Here is a 24016-nt window from a genome sequence, read left to right as displayed (position 1 = left end):
CTGAGTCTCTTTGCTTGGTTCCCTTTTTTTTTTTTTTTAATACCAGGGATTGAACCTCGGGTCCTTGCACTTGGCAAGGCAGGCCACCGAACCACTGAGCTAAATCCCCGGCTTGGTACATTGTTTTTCTAAATGCCTTATTAGAAGTGAAAAGGTGGTGGTAGAAGTTTTTTTTAGAGAATAACATTGATAAAACTAAAATACCTACATACATTTGGATGTTCAACTAAGTGATTAAGTTAGAAAGTAAAGGGTATATCTACTGAAACTAGATGGCTATAAAATAAAAGCACCTAGTACTATACTTACTGATCATGGGCGGTAAAGTAAGTTTGCTTTTTTGCTCTTCCAACTATTCTAGGAAATTATGGTCCAGGAGGCAGTGGAGGAAGTGGGGGTTATGGTGGAAGGAGCCGATACTGAGCTTCTTCCTATTTGCCATGGGTAAGTAGTCTTTAAGTTTTACAATTAATATTGTCTTGGGAGTCCTAGCTGCAGGAGTAAAGCTTTTTAGGAACATGTTATCTTTCCTTAAAGTCTGGTTAGATGGATAATTTCATAACCTATTTTTTTTTTACTCTTTACTTCTGTTGAAACAGGCTTCACTGTATAAATAGGAGAGGATGAGAGCCCAGAGGTAACAGAACAGCTTCAGGTTATCGAAATAACAATGTTAAGGAAACTCTTATCTCAGTCATGCATAAATATGCAGTGATATGGCAGAAGACACCAGAGCAGATGCAGAGAGCCATTTTGTGAATGGATTGGATTATTTAATAACATTACCTTACTGTGGAGGAAGGATTGTAAAAAAATGCCTTTGAGACAGTTTCTTAGCTTTTTAATTGTTGTTTCTTTCTAGTGGTCTTTGTAAGAGTGTAGAAGCATTCCTTCTTTGATAATGTTAAATTTGTAAGTTTCAGGTGACATGTGAAACCTTTTTTAAGATTTTTCTCAAAGTTTTGAAAAGCTATTAGCCAGGATCATGGTGTAATAAGACATAACGTTTTTCCTTTAAAAAATTTAAGTGCGTGTGTAGAGTTAAGAAGCTGTTGTACATTTATGATTTAATAAAATAATTCTAAAGGAAATTGTGTAATTATAGACTTTTTATTTTAAATAAGTTAAGGAGTGGGTAGTATAATTAAGGTCCATTGCAAAGCTGTTGTTAACATTTGTGTAAGATAAATGCTGGTCAGATATAAGTGTGTTGTCTGCAATTCATCAGGATTAAATTATCTAGATAACTTAAGGGATATCTCTGCAAGGAGAAACACCTTTTTAGATCTTTTAGATGCTGCTTCTTCAATGCAAGGAAAGGAAATAACCCCAGCGAGGTACTCTTCAGGGACACAGGTCTAGTACAAGAGAACTGTTGACGGCTACTAAGTTCAGCTAGTCTTTAAAAAACTGTGCTGTTTCTACAAAACTTTAACCACAGTAGTTTATAAGGATGCCAACGAAAGCTGAGGGTGTAGAGCAAAGTAGTGCTAAGCTTCAGTTAAACTTCTTTAGGTAAGATCTTATTTACTTTTTCTTTCTTAATTTTCCTCCCTAAAAGATTAAACTAATATCTCTTCAATGCTCTTTCAGTATAGTGGTTCTACGTAGTTTAACATAGCTACAAATTGAGTTTAACAATTTATAAACTCAAGAGAGTATTTAATAAACCCTGTTTTCCAATCTGTCATTTACTTAAAATTATTTTGGTTGTGTTTCCCCTTTTTTTCCTTCTTTCCCACCCCTTTCCTCTCCATGAAGATTCAGGTGCTTAACATATCATTTTTTTCCCTGCTGGAATTTTAGCATTGATATGAACCATGGACAAGTATATTCTGCTGCCACAAAGACTGTAAAGTGCTTCATTTCAACAGCTGAGGCAAGCCAAGTGATCATTAATAAAGCTTTTCTTGGTTCCTTCAGTGGTGTTGGTAGTAAAATGGTAGGTAAAAGTTAGGCTGAAAGTTGAATAAATCAGATTTCCTGTCATTACACCCTTGTGTATTCACATTTCTTGGGTCAAGCATTTTGAATGAACTAGGGTTTTCATTAAAACGGACATTTTGTTCTGTTACTTTGATTCTAGCTTTACATAATCAGGATCATGCTCACCTAGAAGGTAGGGTGAAATGGTTGGATCTATTTTCAGAAATTAGTTTATACTTAACAAGTGAAGTTCCTACATTAGAAATCTTGTATGTATTCATTGTTAATGGCCAGGTGAAAATGTATTTAATTCTTGCCCAGTGTCTTACTGTAAACAGAACTATAGGTTGACTGCTGAAATACTACTCTCAAATTTCCTGGCTTTATTGCCTTTTCAGGATTGTAATATTCAGGGCTTATTCTGTATGCAGCAGAGTGTCTTTTTGATCTTAAGACCACCACTGAAGTTATTTAGGTTCTTTGGACAAACATGATAAACTTCTTCAGATACTTTTTTTTTCCTTTGGCAGGAAGGTGTCTTGCTGCAGGTAACTAATGAAGAAGTGGTCAACCACAGAGTCTTCAAGAAATAAGAAATTCTGTACCATCTGAAAGTAGTTCTTGGTGCCTTCATTTAAGAAGCACTTAAGATTAAAGGGAAATGTTTTTGATAAACAAAAACTTGATTTTAGTACAGGTTCTTGATTAAAAAAATGAGTGTTTGTAAAATAACATCAGCTAGAGATAAATGTATCGTGTTTTTAAATTAGGTTGTGTGAATAGACAGATAAATTTCTATTTTAAATATAAAATTTATAAAATAAATACTTTTATATGCAAATATTTGGTGTAATGCTTACACATGAAATGTGTGAAACTTGTTCTATTAACATGTAGCTGTCTGCAAGATTGCCATCCCCTAAATTTTTAAAGCAGTTTGCACAAAGCTATGCATATTCTACTTTTTGAATATTAAGAGTCAAATGAGAAGAGCATTGTGGACATTATTTATTGTCCTTAATAAAATGCTATTTTTTATGCACTGTATATTCAGTGTTTGAATACTGCTACTTTGCTGTATCTTTGATATTGGTGGTGGCTTTTGAATTGATGGATTTTAACCAGCTAGTGCTCCATAAACTGGTTTGTGCAAAGCACTGAAACAAAATTGGAAAATTTGTCAAATGTCAGTCAGTTCTATTGCAGTTTACACTTCACATGTGAACATCAGTGATTATCATTGGAGTTAGAGCTTTCTGTATCACATTTAGTAATGGGGACCATCTCTAGATGATTGTCTAACTTAAAAGGTGAACAAAGTTGTGTTTCCTTTGGTTTTGAAAATATCACAGGTAAGTCAAATAACAGTACTATAAGCTTGTATTCAAAATAATGTGCATCTGTCACCAATTGCACTTGTCAGAATACTTGGTTTCCTCTACAGAGACATTTTAACTTTGAAGAAGCAATCAAACTGGTCTAATAAAGGTGCAAAATATTGAGAACAAACACTAGGTTTGAGTAACTGGCTAACTGGAGATAAAGGTTTACGGCAACTAATGCTGGATAGTGAACACAAGGTGCTTTTCCCAGTTACAAGTAGAAGGGAGTGACAGATGGTATGGTACCTTTCTTTATTTCAGGTTTAACATTGCAACAGTAAACTTGCTTTGCATCTGAGTTCATTCACTTACAGGCGTAGCCGTGATTGTGGATAAAAGCTCAAACTAGCATAAAGGACAGGTTGGAGAATTTACATCCAAAAATGAGTGAAAATTATTAGCGCTTATCTCTCCCTGGAGTTTGTAATATCCAACATTGATCGCCATGTGGTTATTTTCTATTGATCTGATGTGTTTACTGTGACTCTAAACATTGGGAACCAGCTTTGAATGCAGTTCTGTATAAATATGTGAAAAACTGCTTCTGTAGAAAATCTTTGCTCCTGTGGCTTATATCCCTGTTGGATTGATAAGTCATGGTGTTTCTAGCCTCGAGGTCTTCAAGAAAAGTCTTAGGACACGTAAACCACGTGTTTGTCCCATTTGAACATTAGGAGCTCACATCTATATAGCTGTTTGACATAGTATGCTTACAATAAGAGTTGGTGCTTTATAGACTGCAGTTCTTAGGTGGGGGGTTGGAGGATTTACAGGTACTGATGGAAAGCCAGGCAAGGTAAGTGGAATGAATAGTGCTGTGGTGGGGTTGACTTTAAATCCTAAATGAAGACTCCATATGTAGGCTCAGCTCCTTATATTCGAGAGGTCAATCCACATAGATTTCACAAAAAACATGGATCACACCTGTGAAGGTGGTCACTTGGGTGTTACGTATTGGGTAGGAAGTGTGAGAATTTTAAGGGATGCAGTAGCTGTGGACTGCTAAATTCGGTTTCACTTTGATTCCATTTGCCTAGCTTTTTGTGACATGAACTATAACAAGTGAGCACTATTGTACACTGAAGGTAAGTTCAGAATTTGCTGAGGTGCTTATATTAAAAGTGTACTTGAAACCACGGGTGAAGTGGTTTCAACCCCATTAAAGTGAATGGTTCCTGTTCTGTGAGATTTTTCAGTGAACTAGATGAGGGTCATAGCAAATAATCTTTGTGCATCTGCTAATTTAAAGATAGTTGAGGACTGCAGTCAGTTCATACTTCCTGAATCCAAGATGCTCAGGTACAACAACCAGGAACTAGCCATTGTGTAACAATTAACCTTGGTTGAACATCCCTCCATAATCAGGGGCTACTAAAACAACAAATGGTTTTTATCAATTATGAATAAACTGGGCAAGTAATAACATCCTTTGGTGAAAAGCCCTGTCAGGCTGGTCAGTTTGTTGAGGAAAACTAGACTTTGGTATTAATATTTAAAAACATTTGCTGGCAAGCTTTAGAGCTTGAAAACAACCAATAAACCATTTCTGTAAAATAAGTACTTTTGTCACATTTCACATTCTAATCTTAACACCCTTGATTCTGATTGCTCACTAAAATTTCTAAATGCTTTGGGCAAGAACTTTAAAATCTAGAGCTGTGACCATTCTCATTTCAAAATCCATTTCTGGGATTGCTTGGCTTTTTTATGTTCATTGCTTTACTATTTTGTTCTTGAAGCTAGCTACCTTTTCTGCATTTTAAATAAACACCTATCATGGTTTCAGTATTTCTAATTGGGTTATCCATTAGCCTCTACTATTTGGTTGCTTTAATATGGTAGAAATAAAAATACTTTGGTTTTTGTTTGAGACAGGGTCTCACTATGTAGTTGAGACTGAGCTGGAACTCACTATGTAGACCAGGTTGGTCTCGAACACACATCAGAGTGCTGGGGTCACCCGGTCACCCAAATACTTTGGGATATGAGATTGTCCTGACAAGCTGGTTTTGATTGGGGGTTACGTGGTATCAGTTACTGCTACTGCTGTGCTAGATAATCACTTAGTGGGTATTTGGGGAAGGAGAAATCTTGACATTTCTGTATAAAAAGTTCAAATATGAAATTTTATTTTCAAACATTTGGAAAATATTTACAAAAATTAAAGCTTTCATCGTAGTGCTAAGTGAGAACCATATTTGCAGTTAATTAAAAAATATACCCCAGTGTCTGCTTTTTGGAGTAGCCACTATTAGAGGTGTCTGCAATAGAAATGGTATATTGTGGCTTCCCCCTCAATTTCTCGTTAACAATGATTCCTAAACATTAAGTCATGTGATGCAAGTAGCAGGAAAATTCCCAAGTCAGTTTAGTTTATGACCCAAGTAAGTTTCTGAATGTTGGTTATCCACAGAAATGAAGTCCATCTTCAACTTCTATTTTTTCTCTTTTCCTTTTGGACTGGGGCCACCAGTTCTTTTGGTACAATGGAAACAGTTCCATCCTGGCTGCACTGAAGTATATACTGGTTTGGATTAACGGGCCTACCTTGGTCATCTGTTAACCTGCTAAAAAGGTCATGATAAAGGTCATGCAGTTTCTGTTTAATTGTATTAATAGCTTTGTTACATTGGGCTTGCTCTCTTTCAAGGGTTTCCTTTCTTGCCTGCAAGTTGCATACTTCACCTTCTAAATTTAAAATTATTTCTAATTTGCGTTTACGACAGTTCTGAGCAGCAACTTTATTTTTCCCTCTTCGTCTGATGTCACGCATCAGTGAGACTTGTAAGTCTGTCAGATAGTCCCTGCTTAACATGCTGTTGAAGGAATCAACAGGCATGCGGACAATTTCTTCAACAGAAAAAGGGATATGTAGAGCTTTAGCACGCCGTTCATCACGGCTCAAACTTTTGTCTGTGTCACTGAAGTACTTACTCATTTTCTGAGATTCCCCAGATGTTGAAAAAGATTGAGAAGTGGGTTCTTGTAAGTGGTAAGTGTGATTATGAAATACAAAATTTTGGAGACTAGATTCATACATGTTACTGGGTTCTGGGCAATAACCACCAACAGCCCCTTCTAAATCATGCCTGGAAAGACTTTCAAGGTCACTAGTATAACCTATAGCACCTTCATTACAGGTAGAATGAGAAGAATTAGACTTGATGATGGATGTGTTACTGTGGCTCAAATCTAATGACAATCCGGAATCAGAATCTGGTTCTTGAAAAAGCTGAGAAACTGACATTGGATCAAAACCTTCCACAGCCAATGATACTAAGTTTATCTCATCAAATATGTTTGCTTCGAGGCCATACAGAAGATCTTGGCTTGTTAGATTCCTCATCTGATGGTCAGCAGATGGATGAAATTCTGTCAAATTAGTATCAGGAAGGGTCTGCAGAAATGGTTCTTGTGCCCGTGAAGTCCTTGTTACTGAATCTCTTCTAAATGTGTTGGGACACAGCAACATGGCTTCATGAAGATTTACATCATGACTTATGGCTTGGCTAAAGTTTATATTATGTGCTGAAGAATTCATACTGTCACTGATACTACCTTGAAAAGGAGTATCTTCCAATGAAATGTCCTGAAAAAGGATGGAAATAAGACACTTCAGTATACAACAGCCTATTTCAAAAACAATTCTATTACATAATACAAGTTGCCTCACTTTTGCCAATTTTATACTAAAGGATGTGCTGCTGGCTATGAATAATACCCTAAAGTATAGGCAATACAATCTGATATAAGCCCAAATTAGCATATACTTAGAAGGAAAAAGTAAAAATTTGATTAGGTTAGAATTAGTGGTCTCACTTTGTTACTAAGTCCATAAATACTAACCCCTGGCAATCTACATATTGTAGCTCAGGGATAAATGATCTGGTAATTATTTGGTGGAGGGGAGAGGTTTGTAAGCATCGTAAATTATGACTGACACTACAAAAACTTGATTTCAATACCTCTAAGACTTTGGGAGGCAACTGGGGATTTAGCTCAGTGGTTCCAGTGCCTGCTGCACAAGCACAAGGACCCGAGTTCGATCCCTAGTACCAAAAGTATTTGGAAGGATTTTACATACTTGATTAATTCTATGAAATTAATTTTGTATAAGAGGCATGTGGGCCAGGGATATAGCTCAGTGGTGCTGTCCCTTGGCAAGCACAAGAACCTCGGTTTCATTGTGCGCACGCGCGCACATGCACGCATGCATGGGGTGGTGGTGGGGTAAGGCCTATGCTTAATGACCCCCTTGATGTTAAACACTGCATTATGTATTACATCAAGTTACTGTGTCATCCAAGTAAGAAGATTGTATTTATTCACGTAAAGGTCACTGCAGATCATAATTCTGTAAGGATAAAACTCAAGATCCCAATTACCTCCAGAGAATATTCAGGCTGTGATGAAAGAAGATGAAATAAGTCTGTATCTGTTGTCCCATTGAGATGTCTCTAGGGGGAAAAAAATGCATCATTCTTCAGACAAAAGACAAGCTGTCTGGGACTTTAAAGACAACCAGGTCCTCTATAACTGGATGATTTATCCCTATTACACAATTTTACATAAATTTTTATCCTTTGTAGTACTCTTGGTGTTTTAATATGCACAAAGTATAAAATCTTATATCAGGACCTTAAACTCCAAACTCCACCAATTTTTGCCCTAATCGATGTCTTTGGCTACTACTATTCAATTCCACTTTATTATTGTCCATTAGTATCCAGACCTGACGGCTACATAATTATCCATACGTTAAAATTATCCGTATGTTATTAACTGCCTCATTGGTTGGTTCATCTAATTCCTGTCTTTAGGGTTTAGCTTGTTGGAATAACCTCTAAAGATATGAAAAGTAAATTCTTAGTTTTTATATTCTAGAATACTTTGCCTTCTTATTTAAATGATCGATTACCTGTTAAAAATACTAGGCTTAAGATTTTTTTCCTCAGTACTTTGTCCTAGGGCATTTAAAATTTGCCATCTGATTATTTATAGCAAACATTTTTTCCTTAGATAAATTTAGGTTTTTTCCTTAGTTTCTGATGCTCTCACGTTGCTATGCCTGAGATTTCATTTGCTTGTATTTGTTTAGAGTTCTTACTCCTTTAAACTGAGGACCATTTTAATTCTAGAAACATTTTTCTACACTTCTGTTAAAATTTTCTGGTTTCTGCATCTAGGAGTTCTATTAGGAATAACGATTTTTTCTTTCATATTTTGCATCCTCCTCTGTGTTACACTCTGGGTCATTTATTTGGCTTCTAATCTCTCCACTCTATTTTTGTCGTTTTTTTGAGACAAGTCTCACTGTGTAGTCCAGGCTGGCCTCAAACTCACAGTAATCCTGTCCTAGCCTCCTGAGTGCTGGGGGCTTCTACCACTATGCCTGTAACATAAATCTTTTCTATATCCACTTTTATGATCTATTCTTGTCTCGCAAATTTTTTCTTTTAAAGACTAACTTTGGAGTACTTTTTAGATATGCTTTTTTTTTCCCTTTGGTCACATGTTGACTCATGGCTAACCTGAACTTAATAATTTTTTAAAGGGAGCTTATGTTTGTTGGAAGCCCTTTATGGATTTATGTTTTTCTGCCTAAGTATCAATGTTTATAACATTTTCTAAATTTTAGGTTTTTGGCTTTAAGATTCTTCGTGGTAACCATAGTGTAGATTCAGACCCTGTAGTTTTGAGGCCCCTTTCAATTTGATTCTAACAGATGAGTTGTCCCAGTCCATACTTCTTGGACATGAGATCCTTAACATATTTGAGATTTTAGGAAGCCCACATTCCCCCAAGCATGGGCTTGAGAGACTCGTGTCCCATCCACTAAACTCAGTCTCTGTCATATTTGATTCCAATTCTTTGAGACTTCAACTTCAGTACCCAATCACCTTAAATTCTAAATTTGAATTTCTTCATTATTGTATCTACCAAATTCCTTTTCTTCTGAGTTATGTTAATTCATTTAGGTTATCTACATTTTTGGTGTGTGCAGAGGGAGTATCTTGTAGTAATTCATAATCCCGAATGAAATACCTTTGTTCTGCATGTCACTCTTGCCCCCTAAATATTTTAGGGTTTCCTCTTTTTTTAAAAATTCAGACCAGTTGGGTGTGTGTGTGTGTGTACAAAATATATTGTCTTTTCTGCCAAACACCCTGAGTTCTATGAAGCTGCATTTTTTCAAGGCCCGTATTATGTTAGATTTTGTCTATGCATGCTATAGGACTATTAAGTTCAAGCTAAGTGGGCAGCTATGATTTCTTCTCTGCCCTTATTTATTGGAAAAATTACACATCTGAGTGCATAACAGACTTCTTGGCCAAATGGACTGCTGTTTAAAATGAGTCCTTGTTTCTTAGTTTTCAGAAGCATTCTGTTCTCTGTTAACACTCCTAAACTTGGCCTTAGTCCTTGGACAACTACTCACCAAAATTTGCTGATGGTTACAAATGAGAATGGAAATCAAATCCAAAAACAATGTGAGGTGGATAAATTTAAGCATATAATGCCAAAGAAGCCTTAATTAAAATATGGAACTATGGGTATGAGGGCCATTTTGCTTGAACTGAATTTAAGAGATTTAGGCTAGTCAAAAGATGTGTTTTATTTTTTGGTTATTCCCTTAAATGCATAGGAAATGGAAGGCTCAGGGGCTAAGCTCTCCCTACCAGGCTCTATAGCCCAGGTTGGGTGGTGTTTCCCCACAGTAGATAAAAGTAAATGGGAGGATAAGAGGAGAGAATGATTTTCTAAAACAAAGCGTCTCTGTTGAGAGATCAATTCTAGTTATTGGTGATCTTCAGATTTCCTTCTGTACAAATGGTGCTAACAGCTTCAGAAACCTGCCCTAACCTTAATCCCTTCAAATGTCTTCAGAATCTCTTCAGAGTACCCCTCAAAAGCATTGTTTGCAGACAGCAGGTGACAAATTTTCCTGTCTACCACACCTGAGAAATCACACAGAACAATTCTGAGATCCATGATTTTACAGAACTTGGCCATTTTAAAATATAATTTTTTAAAATTTGTTTTTTTCCTTAAGTTTACATAAATATAGACAGCTGAACCATTAAAAAAATTAATCCAGCCTGGTGGGGTGGCACACACCTGCAATGAAAGAACTCTGAGAGGCTGAGGCAAGAAGATCCCAAGCTTGAGCCTCACCTGTGCAATTTAAACAGACCCTCATCTCAAAAGGGGTGGTGGTGGTAGTGCTGGGGATGCAGCCCAGTGCAAAGGTCCTGGTTCAATCCCCAGTACTGCCAGAACAAAACAAAACAAACATTAAGAGTCACACTCAGTTTGATTTAGATTTCTGAGAAATCATTTGTAAACTTCCTAAACTTTATATAATATAGGAACAAAGTTCCACTTTAGGTCAAGAATTGATTATATTTTACACAGAGACCACTAAAAATTAATACACATTTGTAAGAGACAGTTTAACACAGGGAACTATGAAGCTCTATTTCTCTAGTGGGAAGAATTTCTTCAGATTACATGTTTTACATGTTCATTAACTGGCTACAGTCTAAGTACAGGCTTAGGTAGGAGATAGAAAAATAGAAATGTCTTTTTTTTTTGGCGGGGGGACTGGGGATCGAACTCAGGCCCTTCCTTGTGCTTTGAAGGCAGGTGGAGGGACCACTGAGCTAAATCCCCGACCCTCTTGTTTTCTTTAACAAACTGAAAGCATCTACTAAATACCTTAACAAAAAGGCCAGCAAAAATATTGTCAAAGCTATTGTATGTAATGTGTAGTTTTCAGTACACAAAAATAGTGCGTAAATGCAGAATATAAACAGGATAAACATGGGATGTAATACAGGAACAAAAAGGTAACAATGAGAAATGCTACTTAGAACAAAGGCACTGAAGCCTTGCATTGAGTGATTAATGTGTTTCTGGAAACTTTATCCAATTTTATGTCTGTTTAACATCAAATTGTATTTAAACTCCAAGAAAGCTCCAATTTTCATCTATCTCAATATTTTGAGTGTTGTTCATTAAATATGTAGTAGTAAGTTACTAAAGGTAATTCAAAGAAGTAAAGAGAACACTTTTAAGAAGCCAAAGGGAGTAAAGGCAAAGACATATCAAGGAGAAAAAGTAAGCAATAGTATATGGTACTATACAATTCAGTGTTGAAGTGATAGACTGAAAAAAAAATCCTTTCCCTCATAAAAGACAACTGCAAGGCAGTCAAGAAAGTGTTGCCTTCTTCAAAATCTTTCAGTATATGGCAAAGAGGCACTGGCTTGGTATGTGTGTGTGTGGGTGGGGTATAAAGCCACACAAAAGGTACATGACTGAGGAAAAGCACAGACAGCTGCCAATACTTCTGTATTTTAAAGTAAAATGCTAGGCTAAGATTGAGGATTATGAAAGGGTTGAAGCTAGAGAGATTAGGAAATGAAATCTGAAAGGTAAGAGGCAAGGTCAAATAAAGAGCTATAGTTAGCAAAGGGACTGAACTGAAGAATGTGAAGAGTGTGTGTCCAGGACCATATGCTAGACTGCTACCAAGTGGCTGAAAGGGTGACCTGGAGAGGTGAGAAAGTCACTGAATATTCATGAACCCTAAAGGATCAACTGGGGCTAGAGATGCATTTGTCCTTGTCAAGAGAGTAGGGCAGGTGAAGAGGAACCAGCTACCTGGCAAGGATCCCCAAAGAACCTACAAAATGAAAGTGTCTGTTTAAATTACAACTGCACATCTGTTAAAGTTTTAAATGTATCCCAGTCAGAGAAGGGAAAAATTGGCGGGTTGATACCCATTAACACCTTTCCTGAGTTCTTATGACCAATACTCGCAGGCTCAGAGAAGGTAGCTTAACCAGCAGGGAAGGACAAACTGGGGAAACAGGAGGCTCCACGCACTCTTCTCCAAACTAATCAGCCTTCTGAGTGTAGCAGATGAGATAGAAAGTAGTTGAATTTTACTGAGTTTTAGTTTTTCAGAATGACACTGGAGTATCTTTGTCAATTGCACTACAATGACTAGTGGGATGTTTAATCTGAGTATCTAGAAATAATGAGGCCTTCCCTAGATGTCACCCATGATGCACAGAGGAACTAGTTTCCTTAGAACGAGTTAGAACATGCTGGAAGGGGCAGAATAGTGGGTAGGCAAAGAGAACAAAGCTGTTTCTGATTTTATTCCATAAAATAATGTTTGATGACACGTTACACAATCGACTGCAGTGCTTGTGGGCTGTCTGAGAATGGCCTAGGCCTGGTGTTCTCTGGCCTCCAAGGGTGCTCAAGGCTCAGCCCCAAACTCTATCTTTTGGGGAGGAGACATGCTGAAACATGTCAAAGACATGTCAAAGGGCATGACAGACAACCATCAAGGCAAGACCTGCAAGGTGGAACTGCCATGCGGTTAAAAATCTGTGGAGCCCCCAGTCCTGTCTCTGGAGCACCTGTGTGACAAGCTTGTGAGCAAGACCTCACCAGGGCTTAATAGAAACCAGAGTATGGTCCATGTGAAAAAAGGTGGGGGAAGGCTTAGGAAGAATCTGCCCCTTCAGCCTGGCTCCTGCAGTTCATCTTTCTATTCTTCTTCTTTTGGGCTTAGATAATGAGGAGCCAAGGATGTAGCCCATTGAGTTGGCCCCTTAGCAGAGGACAGAGGCACAAAATAAGATCCTGGAGGCCAATGGATGTAGCCCATTGAGTTGGCCCCTTAGCAGAGGACAGAGGCACAAAATAAGATCCTGGAGGCCAATGGATGTAGCCCATTGAGTTGGCCCCTTAGAAGAGGACAGAGGCACAAAATAAGATCCTGGAGGCCAATGGATTGGCTTGGCCCATGGCAGACTGAATGAAGATCTGAGCCCAAGCTTTCTTTCCTGGACCTGACCAGCTGTTTGCTTCTCAGGTAGCTGCCTAACAATCCCTGGGTTCAGAATGCCAGTCTGCTCTTTCTCTCTTATCTTTGCAAGCATATCTAGCAAAAACCTGCTATCATATTCCTGGGGGCTATGTGTACATATACAGAAAATCTTGAGAGTTCAGCCAGAGAAAACAATTGCTGATTCCTTTGTAAGTCTAATTATTGCTCCCATAATTTTGTTTTCCTCCTGTATCACATAGCTATTAACAGAGCACAACTACACAGAAGATTAATTTCTAACATCATCTGTCAATGCCACAAAATCTGCATGAAAGCCAAAATGGCAAGGCAGGATTGTTCTGATGTACAGTACTTACTTCATTTCTAGATTCAGTAGTCTTTGCTACTTCCCAATCAGATTCATCTGCTGTTTTGTTTTTATCTTCATCATTCTGCTGCTGTAGTGATTTCTCCTGAGCTAATACTGTTTCTTCATTCTCCTTCTGCCGGGAACTTTGAGCCACAGATTCATACTTATCTCTTAGTACCACATTCTCCTATAAAAGGGTTCAAGAATATACTTAGTAGAAATTTGTATCTCATCAAAGTCTATAAAATTGTACTTACTATTTAGTGATCATGAAAACCTAGAAGTAAAAACCTAAGGCCTGTACATTTCATCACTTTAGTATCAAAAAAACATTTAATTTAGAAACAAAGGCCAGTCACATGCCCTGTCTTAAGTATTCATTCTGAGACAGGCTATTCTAATCTACATAATTTAAATTATATGCATTTATTAAGCCTTTGATTTAAAAATTTTTTAAATCAATGTTGCCACCTGACAGTTTTTATTTGGTTCTCTGTTGAAACAGGATCATACACCTAAGTTGGTGGGAAATATAAATATACAAAAATCTGGGAAGTGTTTTATAAACTAGTAACTGGTGTTTTCTCTGGAAGGCAAGGTGGGTTAGGGAAAAGCGGAGGAAAAGTTGACACTTGAGTGTGGACATTTGTAATGACTTGAGTATTTTATAATACGTAAACATTCCTATTACAATTTAGCATGTACTGCTTAGACTGACAGTTTCAACTATGATATTAAAAGCTCTCTGTGTACTTTTCCCCCTTTAATGTCAAGGTTTCTCAAAGCTCTTTCAAAGGATATTTTTCTGAATTCTAGAAACATGACACTAATTGGACTAACTTGAGGATAGCACCTCCCAAAATCCCACAAAAATGTTTATCTTTTAAAAAGGGGGGGCAAAAGTAAAAAAATGGAAATGTACAAATGCCACAAGCAAGGAGAGAAATCAAAGAGCAGCAAAAGCACTCTGATCTTGTGGTCCACTTGATTCTCCTGGCTTCTCTCTCCGTCCAACTGTGCTTAGCTCTGGCATATTCTGCCTTCCCTCCTGACACTGGGTCATTATTCGCGTTCCCAGTGCAGGCAGTCTCCACACGTACAACCCCACACATGTGCTCAAGGGTCGCACCCACTACTCCCCATTTTCTGCATCAACAATTGTTCCCTGTCTACTGGGAACTGTCATCAGCCTCCTAACGTCCACTGATCCTTTCCAACTTTAAAAAGTATCTGGTCCCTTACTACTCTGGATCTGTCCCATTTTTTTGCTTGCCTTTGGAACAAAATCCTCCAGCTATCTGGCTTCAATATATTCTCTCTCAAACCTATTCTAATGAGTTCCCACCGCTCCACTGAAACAGCTCACTGAAGGGCCTCCCAAATCTGAGTTTCCACACCCATCTAACTCATCAGCAAAATCTGATCAAGTTATGCCTCCTTCTAGAAACTGATATCCAAGTACCTCCCTCTTTATTCTCCTAGGTCACCAAGGGTTTTCTGCCTTGTTAATTCTTCCTCTGATCTCTAAACATAGCAATGCTCCAAGACTCAGTCCTCATGCCCACCAGGCACTGCCGCACTCTGCAGCCTTGGATGGGCTGCTCCTCTACCTGTGAAGTTCTCTCCACCTCCAACTCCCACCCACCTCATAGTTTCCTTCAGCTCTCTCTTCAGCTACTGGTATTACCATTTCATTTCCTTTCTTAACCACTTTTTATTAAAAAAAAAAAAAAAAAAAAAAAAAGCACCTCAGCCAGGAGTGGTGGCACAAAACTTCAGAGATTGAGGCAGGAGGACTTCAAGTTTGAGGCTAGCCTGGCTACACAGCAAGAACCCGTCTCAAATCAATAAATTCTAAAAAGCACTTCCCTAACATCTATGTCCCATATCTTGTTTTATTTTTTCCATTGTACTTAACACCAGCTGATACATTACTCTGTATTTGTTCCCAGAACAAGGACTCATCATAGCATCTTAATAGACATCCACTGAATAGCTGAACTCTTAGACACAACATCCAGACTGGTTGTGATCCTACTTTTGATGGATGGCTCTTGCCTGCAATTACAATGCTGATTTCTTCTTAAATTTAGGGGAGGAAAATAGTGGCTGCCACTCTTTTTACCTCTCTTCTTTTGCTCAAAGTTTCTTTTGTTAAACCTGAAGATTATCAGATTCAAAAATCTAGCTTCCTGAGGCTGACAACTTTGTTACAAATTCTGCTGTTAGTGAACAGAGGAACTCCTAATGTCTAAATTACATTATCTGCTTAAGAAGCATAAGCAAGGTGCCCATAGTTAATCCATAGTATGTGAGTTAATAACAGCATGCACAAACATGAGTCTGCAATAATACCTAAATACACAGGACTAATTCAAACCTATATGGAAAGTGATCATGAAAACATTAGCTTGAGGTTTATGGGCGGGGGCGGGTGGGGGAGGGAAGAGTGAGGTAAGATTGTTAAGGTATCTAAAATGGCCTGAGAACCTCAGGGAGAGAGACTGAAGGCAGAGAAACTATGTGACCCACAACACACTGCTAGAAGCCAAACAGGTAAAAAATCCTATCATAATAATGGATTGTAACTCACTGAGTAAAGAAGAAAAGAATGAGTCCACTTGAATATAAGCGACCAAGTATAATAGAGAAACTGACAATCTCTTCCTTACAGTGGGATACAACTAATAAATACAGAAGGATAATGGTGGAGCTAGAAAATCATCGATACTAAACTAGGAAGGAAATGTAAGATTTAGTAGTCTCAAAAATTTCATAGTGGATTACTTAATTACAAAAAGAAAACACTACAGGAGGAATCTTGGCAGGTAGCATCTTAACTCAAGTGTCCAAATCTGTCATCAAAATTATTGAAAAACTTTTCCAGATTAAGGATGACCAGACATGTGGTGACTAAATCCAATGTATGATCTCAATTAGATGCTGATCCAGGACAAAAAAGTAACTATTAAAGCACATTACTGGGGAAACAGATTTTGAAGATAGACAGTAGACTAGGTAATAGCTTCTTGTTAAATTTTCTGATTTTGATAACTGGGCATAGAAGGGAAACTGTTCTTAGAAAACGCACGCTGAAGTTTCTGTATATTAAAGAGATACAATGACTTTGTTTCAGAAAAAAATTACACATTTAGCATTTGTACACATGTAATATTACATATGTAATACTTAATACAGAGAAATCAAATGGGAAAATGTAAACAGGTAGATGTGAGTAAAAGAAGTTTTACTCTTGCAATATTTCAATTTTTTATGTTTAAAATTATATTCAGGGTACGTTACCCTAAAAATCTCTACATAGTAAATTCACTTTGGCCAATGTAACAATAGAGGGTTGACCTGAATTATTCTTCCATTAAGCTTTCTGTTAATTTATATTCTCCCCAAAGGTATAATTATTGTTACTGCTTCCTTTGCAACATTTAAATTTCATATTTCATTTAATTGCTTCAACTATGTTTCCACAACATGAAAAATTTCTTCTAATGTTTTACTAATAAGGATGACATGTAGAGGTGTTTTTTGGATGTAATTCCAGTCCCAGGTAAATTTTTTACTTGAGATAACAGTCAACCATTTCTTTTTTGTTGTTGTTAGCTTTGTTTTTTGTTTTTTGAGACAGGGTCCCACTATATAGTTGAGACTGACCTGGAACTCACTTTGTAGCCCAGGCTGGTCTCGAACTTACAGTGATCCTTCTGCATCAGCCTCCCGAGTGCTGGGATTACAGTTATGTAATTTAGAGAATGCTTCTGAAAGCTAAGACTGGGATCAGCAATGACGGCAACACCATTGCAATTAAAAGTCCACTCTGCAGCTTAGTGTATAGTATTTTATTTGTTAATTTTAAAGTTTAGACAAGATTTTCAAGTTGAATGTAAATATCTTCTAAAGCAATCTGAAGAGAACCTAAAAGTCCAGGCAATAATTTTTCAAGTACGATGTATTTTCTAAATCTGCTTCTGGGAACTTGAATCAGGGGGAAGAGAGGGATCATGTTCTTCTGAGTCTTGTGATACAGTGGTTTTCTTCATTCAGAAATGTACTGTCCTCTATAAAACTCCCTAATCCTCAGATTTTAATGTTTCCATTTCATTTTTCAAGTTCCCATAACTTGGTAGTGGCTTAATGGCCATATCTGTGCCTCTGAAAGGTGCATAAAGGCTAATCTGAGATCCCCTTAAGGGAACAATTACATAAGTCAAGAGTTTTTGTCATCTTCATCAAGTTCTTCACTAGTGAGACAAGCTGAAGAGGGTTCCAGACATATAGAAGCATAATTTTGGCCATACAAAAACCTTAAGGTTTCTTCTGTTTTCCACGTGAAGTCTCTTTTAGAACTTTGTCATTGCAACTTTGCACCTGCATGGAGCTAGAGGCTGACCTAGAAAGTTGGTTTGATTTGGCAGATTTCCTCTTAAAATGCTCAGCATTGTAATTACTTATATGTACAAGAGTTGTTTCTGACGTACTGCATTTATTTTCAAAAATTTCCAAAGCTTTTTTTTTTTAAGATAGGGTGTCACTAGGTAGTTGAGACTGACCTGGAACTCATTATGTAGCCCAAGGTGGTCTTGAACTCACAACGATCCTCCTGCCTCAGCCTCTTGAGTGCTGGGATTAAAGGCGTGTGCCACCATGTCTGGCTAATTTCCTAAGCTTTTAATCTTTCATGTAAAGGCCTATTTCAAATCTGAGTTTTTAGTTTCTGAAAAGGAAGTTCACAAGCAGCAGTTTTCTACTATCTAATCTACAATTGTCTAACTGACTTCTACCACCATCTGTACTTTGAGTGTGGAGCTAGTTTTCTGACCAGCTCTTTTTCAGTATGCTTTTTTGTGTAGCTGTGGCCCTGTCTCCATTGTATTTGATCTGTTTCCTAGTAGAATGGAGGAAACATTCTTGCTCATTATGACTGCTAGTATCATTGCAGGTGCTAGAAAAACTAGATTCATGTTGCTTTGCAAAATGACCAGGATTATCAATATCTGATGTTTTTAATGGCTTCACTGAATGACTGTATTCCTGAATGGACATTCTGTCCATTAGCAACTGAAAATCAGGTTGTCTGTTATCTTTCTGAACCCATACTGGAGTTTTGGGAATTTGTGCTTCAAAAATTGTACATGCTTTGTAACAAAAATTGCTGCAAAAAGACTTTCTTTCAGTAATATCATAGACTTTTATTTGTTTGAGTAGATATTTTACATTTCTGTTCTGGTATGAGTCCCAACATCTTCCGATATAAAGGATAACCACACAGTCTGATAAGTGAATGCTCTCAATCACAACATCACTGTAGTGTGCAGGTGTGGCAAACTCCACACTCCATTAGGAATTCTTCTGTTACAGTTTAACAGCTGTTGAACAATACTGAAGAGCTTTTCTCTCAAACTCAATCTTTTTTTACAGCTGCTTCTAGTCTGCATCTCTCTTTTTTTGAGACAGGGTCTCATTATGTAGTTTAGACTGATCTGGGACTCACAATATAGCCCAGGCTGGTCTCGAGCTCAGTGTGATCCTCCTACCTCAGCCTCCCGAGTGCTGGGATTACAGGTGTGTGCCACCACACCCAGCTAATCAGACTGAATGATTGATATTTGGCTGTTCCCAATCTTTACTTAATAATAAATAATACTAAATGTTCTCATATATACTTGTTTGTACACATGAGCAAGTAGGATAAATTCCTATAATTTATGCTAGGTCAATAGATGTGCATGTTTTTTATTTGACATACTATCCAATTGCCTATCAAAAATACTTATGCCAGTTAAAATTCCTACCGATAGTGGCTAGAAATGCCAATATGAAAGATGAATACTTATCTCATTGCAATTTTAATTTCTGGCTCACTCATGAGTGACACTGAACATCTTTTCCTAAGTTTAAAAGTACTATGTATTTTCTTTCCTGTTCACTTTAGAGCCATGTTTCTACTGGAGGGCTGGTCTTTTTCTTCTGGATCGGGGTGGTATTAGATTGTTTTTATTTACCTCTTCCCATGTAGCCTCTCAGAAACAAGCATGGAAGTGGGGAGACCAACTAGAGACTACTGCACTAATTTATGTAAGTAGATGATAGTAGGGGAAAAGATGGTGGGAACAGATAAAAGAGAAGTAGAGAAATCCATAAAACATTTTGGGAAAAGAATAGGTGGGGACTGGGTACAGTGGACCATGCCTGTAATCCCAGCATTCTGGGAGGCAGAGGCAGGAGGATCAAAGTTTGAGTCCAGCCTGGGAAACTCAGCAAGACCCTGTCTCAATAACAAACAAACAAACAAATTTAAATAAATAAAAAGCTGAGGGTGCAGCTAAGTGCGAAGGAGTTCAATCCGCAGTTCCAACCACCAAAAAGTGAAAAATAGTCCTGGTTGATGAACTAGAAATAGGGATGAACTAGAAATAGGGAGAAAGCAAAGGGAAGGGAAGAATTATAAATGATTCCTTGACTTCTGACTTGAGTAATGAGGGATAATTGTAGGGAGAACAGTTTAAAAGGGAAGCAGAGTTCTCCCATTTTGGGACATGTTAAATTGAACATGTTTCTGCTGGCTCTAAGAGCTGTCAGGCAGTGAGACATATAAATTACAGTCCTGTTGTGAATGTGTTAAAGGTGTAAAAAGGCAGTGAGCATGGTGGGATATGCCTGTAATCCCAGCATTTTGAGAGGCCAAGACAGGAGGATCTCAAGTATAAGGTCCAACTAGGCAACTCAGCAAGACCCTGTCTCAAAATAAAAATTTCAAAAAGGGTTGGACATATAGCTCAGTGGGAAAGTCCTGGGTTCAATACTCAGTACCAAAGGAGGAAAAAGTAAAAGGTCCTATCAATTACACTGGTGAGAGAATCTGGAAGTTTGAGCAATTGCCTGAACGAGAGACATATAAAACTAGAAACACCAAGATGAGGGAGGAGAGAGCCACAGGAAGACATGAGATTCCTAGCAAAAGAATACAGAGTGAGGAGGGGCTTAGCACCAAGTCTGCAGCAGCCAGGGGTCAGGCAGAAAAGTCAGCAGAGCAGACGAGGTAGGACAAGCAGTGATGGACATGAGTCCAGGATGGCAAGGTCCTGGAATCCAAGGCTGTTTCAAGAAGAGGGGAGAGGTAGGTCGTGCCAAAATACTGCTCAGGGACGATAGAACATAAGCACAGAAAACTACACTTTGGATCTGGCCATTGGTGGTCTTCAACTAACAGGAGAAGAAAAGCCAAAAGATAGTATGCTAAAAAACAAGGGAAAATTATCCAAGCATGGTGGCACTCGCCTATAATCCCAGCACTCTGAAAGGTCCAGCCCGGAGGATCACAAATTTGAGCCCAGTCTGGGCAATTTAGCGAGACCTGTCTCATAAGCAAACAAATGGCTGGGGTTGTAGTTCAGACAGGAGGCCCAGTAAATCCCCAGTAAAGAATTTTGGTTAAAGAAGTGGAGATATAAACAAGGGTCATGGTTTTTGTTCCTTTTGTCTTGAAGAGTATATCTACAAGGAAATGATTTAGGAGAAAAGGTAACTGCAAAGCACAATCCTTATTAGGACTATAAGGCAATAATGGATTCCAAAGCACACACTGAAGGACTGATTTTGAAAGAAAGAAAAAGCCTTTATGCAAAGATAAAAAGAGTAAAGATCTTCAGAGGCTGCTGTTGATTTGAAAGATGCAAATTCTTACATACTTAGGGGTCACACCCAACCCATGACCTCAGCATGTTAAACTAATAGCAGTAGGATCAGCATTTCATCAAAACTTCAAATATATTCTTACTTGTCAGAACTCATTAGATTAAAAAATATATTTCAGCATATAGTAGCAGGAAGACTCGTCTATTCCTTTCTTTGGAGGGTATTTTTAAAAATAAAAATGGAGAGCCAGGCATGGTGGCACACACCAGTAATTCCAGCACAGAGAAGGGTTGCTGTGAATTCAAGGCCACCCAGAGCTACACAATGAGTTTGAGGCCAGATGTAACTGCAGAGTGACACTGTCTCAAAAAAGAAAAAAAGAAATGAATACCAGTTGATGTAAAACTGTTTACAAATTATTTGACACTTTCTTCATGAGCTAGAGCTTAATTCTTCTCCACTTGGGTGGGGGCTGGACTTAGTGAATTACCCCTGACAAACATAACAAGGTAGAAGTGATGGAATAGCATCGGGGCTTTCTCCTCACCCTTCATCTGCTGGTCAGAGGACACTGAAGCAGCCCCATGGAGAGGCTGTGTAGCAAGGAGCTGTGGCCTTCAGACGGCTACAGCCCAAACATCTTGGCTATGCCCTCATGAGATCCTAAAGGATAACTGCCCAGGCTCAGCTGCTCTAGAATTTCTGACCCAGATACTGTGAGATAATGTCTGAGAATTAAGCCATTAAATTTTGGGACAATCTGCTCTCTTCTTTCCTGTTTTTCTCAATAGCATGAAGCTAAGATACAGGGATGTGTTTTGTAAGAAGTGCTGTTGTATATACTGGAGGTCCATGCTTTTAACTTAAAGGCAGGTAAATTAAACCCATCATTAAGTTACTTTTTATTTGTACATTAAGTGATTTTTCTCCTTATGAGGCTAGTATCCAATTTAAAAAATAAAAATGGTCATGCTTGCCTCAGGAAGCCACAGCAAACTTGTGAGCTGGGGTACATTATCAGAATCCCAGTGACCTGTAGGATCTGGCACCTGTGGGAAAGACCTTCCCTCCTGCCATGACCCTCTCTGCTGGCAAATGACCCACCAAATCCTTAGAAAAGGGTTGGAACCTTCTCAGTTTGGGCCTTTTAATCCAAAATGGATTCTCCCGTGCCTACAACATCATGGTTCTATGAGTTCTGTTCTAGCTAAATAACAATTGCTTGGGCTTCTTCTACCCTATAGGGCTGTAAACTTTCATCTTCTGCCTTCCTGCCATTCACCGTTACCATCCATCTAAGGAGCAGAGCAGGAAAGACTTGGTGAAGGTTTTCTCTATGAGTAAAGAGCATGAGTGGGTCAGGGAAGAAAGGACCAAAGCTGGTTTTTCTCTTCCTGCAAAGTCTCTGAAGGCTTTGTCCACTGGTAACATGTGCTCATGACACTGCCCTGGGACCTGAGGAATGGGCGGAGATCTTGCTCCTGAAAATGCCCCCGTGAGCAGTCCCAGCTGGCCTCCTCCACCAGCCTTCATTTACTCATCCCGGGGAGAAGGGATTGAGACCTGCTTTGACCTTAAGGGTTGGATGCACCTTCAAAGACAAAGAACAGCGTGGTGCCTCTGAGTGGGGACTACAGAACTGTGATAGGCTGGAAGCAAGCTGGAGTCAGCAGGTCTAGGAGAAACAAGGAGCCAGACAAAGAGAGGCTGTACCCTGCTTGGCCTGTGTGGTTTTTAATGGCAGTTTTTAATAATTACAGTTTATGTTTGTCGGGCAGTCACTGTGGGCCAGGCACTATGGACATTATCTCATTTAAGCTGTTCAACATCCTCACAAGGAAAGTACTATTATCCCTCTTACAGATGAAGAAACTGAGGCAGAAGGAAGTGAAACTATTCACCTTAACTAACACAGCCAGTGAGTGACAGGACCAGAATCTGGTCGCAGGTACTTTTATTTCATAGTCAGCTCTTTGTCTCAGTACTGGTTCTTGTTTGCTCCTCCAGATTCATGTGTGTATCCCCTGAGAAGCCAAGCTTTGATAATTCTGGGGCTCCCAGGATGTCTGGAAGCCACCTAGATCCACCAGAGGGAGGCTGGTGCCAAACTGTAAGGCGGGCAAAGAAGTGGTCAGGGCATTTCTTGTTATTTGACTTCTCCTCCCACTCCTGTCTCCACCTGTTCATGTGGCTCTAACAAGTCATTCCTTTAAATTTCTCCATTTGAGCCTATAGGGGAAATCTGCTGTCTCCACTGCGCATGCTGACTATCACCTGCTTCTTATTGCTTCACAGGTCCAAACAGTGATTCTGAAACAGCTGGTCCCATATACAAATGAAGATCTTGTTTAAATACTACTTTTTCATGTAAAAACAGCTAAACAAAATGCAAGGTGTGGATCCTGTTTGAATTGTGCTCCAAACAAACCATAAAAGACCATCATAAGACAACCTGTGACTAGACACTAACTAGACATTTGATTCTATGAAAGAATTCTTGTGAATTCTAACACACACTCCCAGGTGTGCTAATGGCATTGTGGTTATGTTTAGAAGAGTCCTTACAAGTCAGATATATGCCGCAATAAAAATGTATTTACAGGTTTTTGAGCCAATGAAGGCAGTGAGAAGAGTGAGGAAAGGATCAAGCTCAGCGTTTCTCAGTAAGTCCTTGCAAAGAGTGAACACAAGAATCACCAGAAAAGATGTCTGATGTTTGTTTCCAAATAATAGGGAGGGGCTGGGGCTGGGAGTGTGCCTCTGTGGTAGAGCACATGCCTATTAGCAAGAAGCCCTGGGTTCCATGCCTAGCACTAGGATTGGAAACAAAACAAAAAC

General features: G+C 38.5%; 2 protein-coding genes and 1 pseudogene across 7 annotated transcripts in view; 1 reads left to right on the top strand and 2 right to left on the bottom strand.

Moving 5' to 3' along the window:
- Hnrnpa2b1 (heterogeneous nuclear ribonucleoprotein A2/B1) overlaps positions 1–6963 on the top strand; it is a 14892-nt gene extending 7929 nt beyond the window's left edge. For 2 of the 6 annotated variants that reach the window (XM_010628266.3, XM_010628264.3), the window contains exons 10-11: positions 362–444; positions 600–619. In XM_010628266.3, coding sequence (XP_010626568.1) covers positions 362–423 — 62 coding nt within the window. In that variant the 3' untranslated portion in view covers positions 424–444; positions 600–619. Of the gene's footprint in view, positions 1–361; positions 445–599; positions 1525–1806; positions 1943–2456 lie in introns of those variants that run through there. The other 4 variants (XR_004514767.1, XR_781026.3, XM_010628262.3 and 1 more) reach the window with 4 other exon arrangements.
- Positions 5719–24016, bottom strand: part of Nfe2l3 (nuclear factor, erythroid 2 like 3) — a gene marked incomplete at its 5' end in the record, with an annotated part of 28256 nt that continues 9958 nt past the window's right edge. Inside the window, 3 exons of the mRNA XM_010628355.3 lie at positions 5719–6897; positions 7694–7765; positions 13536–13715. Of these exons, the coding sequence (XP_010626657.1) occupies positions 5737–6897; positions 7694–7765; positions 13536–13715 (1413 nt within the window). The remainder of the gene's footprint in view (positions 6898–7693; positions 7766–13535; positions 13716–24016) is intronic.
- On the bottom strand, positions 17289–22711 carry LOC109118180 (annotated as a pseudogene).

Source organism: Fukomys damarensis, unplaced genomic scaffold (genome assembly GCF_012274545.1).
Source record: "Fukomys damarensis isolate Sample0158 unplaced genomic scaffold, DMR_v1.0_HiC HiC_scaffold_4, whole genome shotgun sequence".
Classification (NCBI taxonomy): domain Eukaryota; kingdom Metazoa; phylum Chordata; class Mammalia; order Rodentia; family Bathyergidae; genus Fukomys; species Fukomys damarensis.
This window is presented reverse-complemented; position numbering and strand designations above follow the sequence as displayed.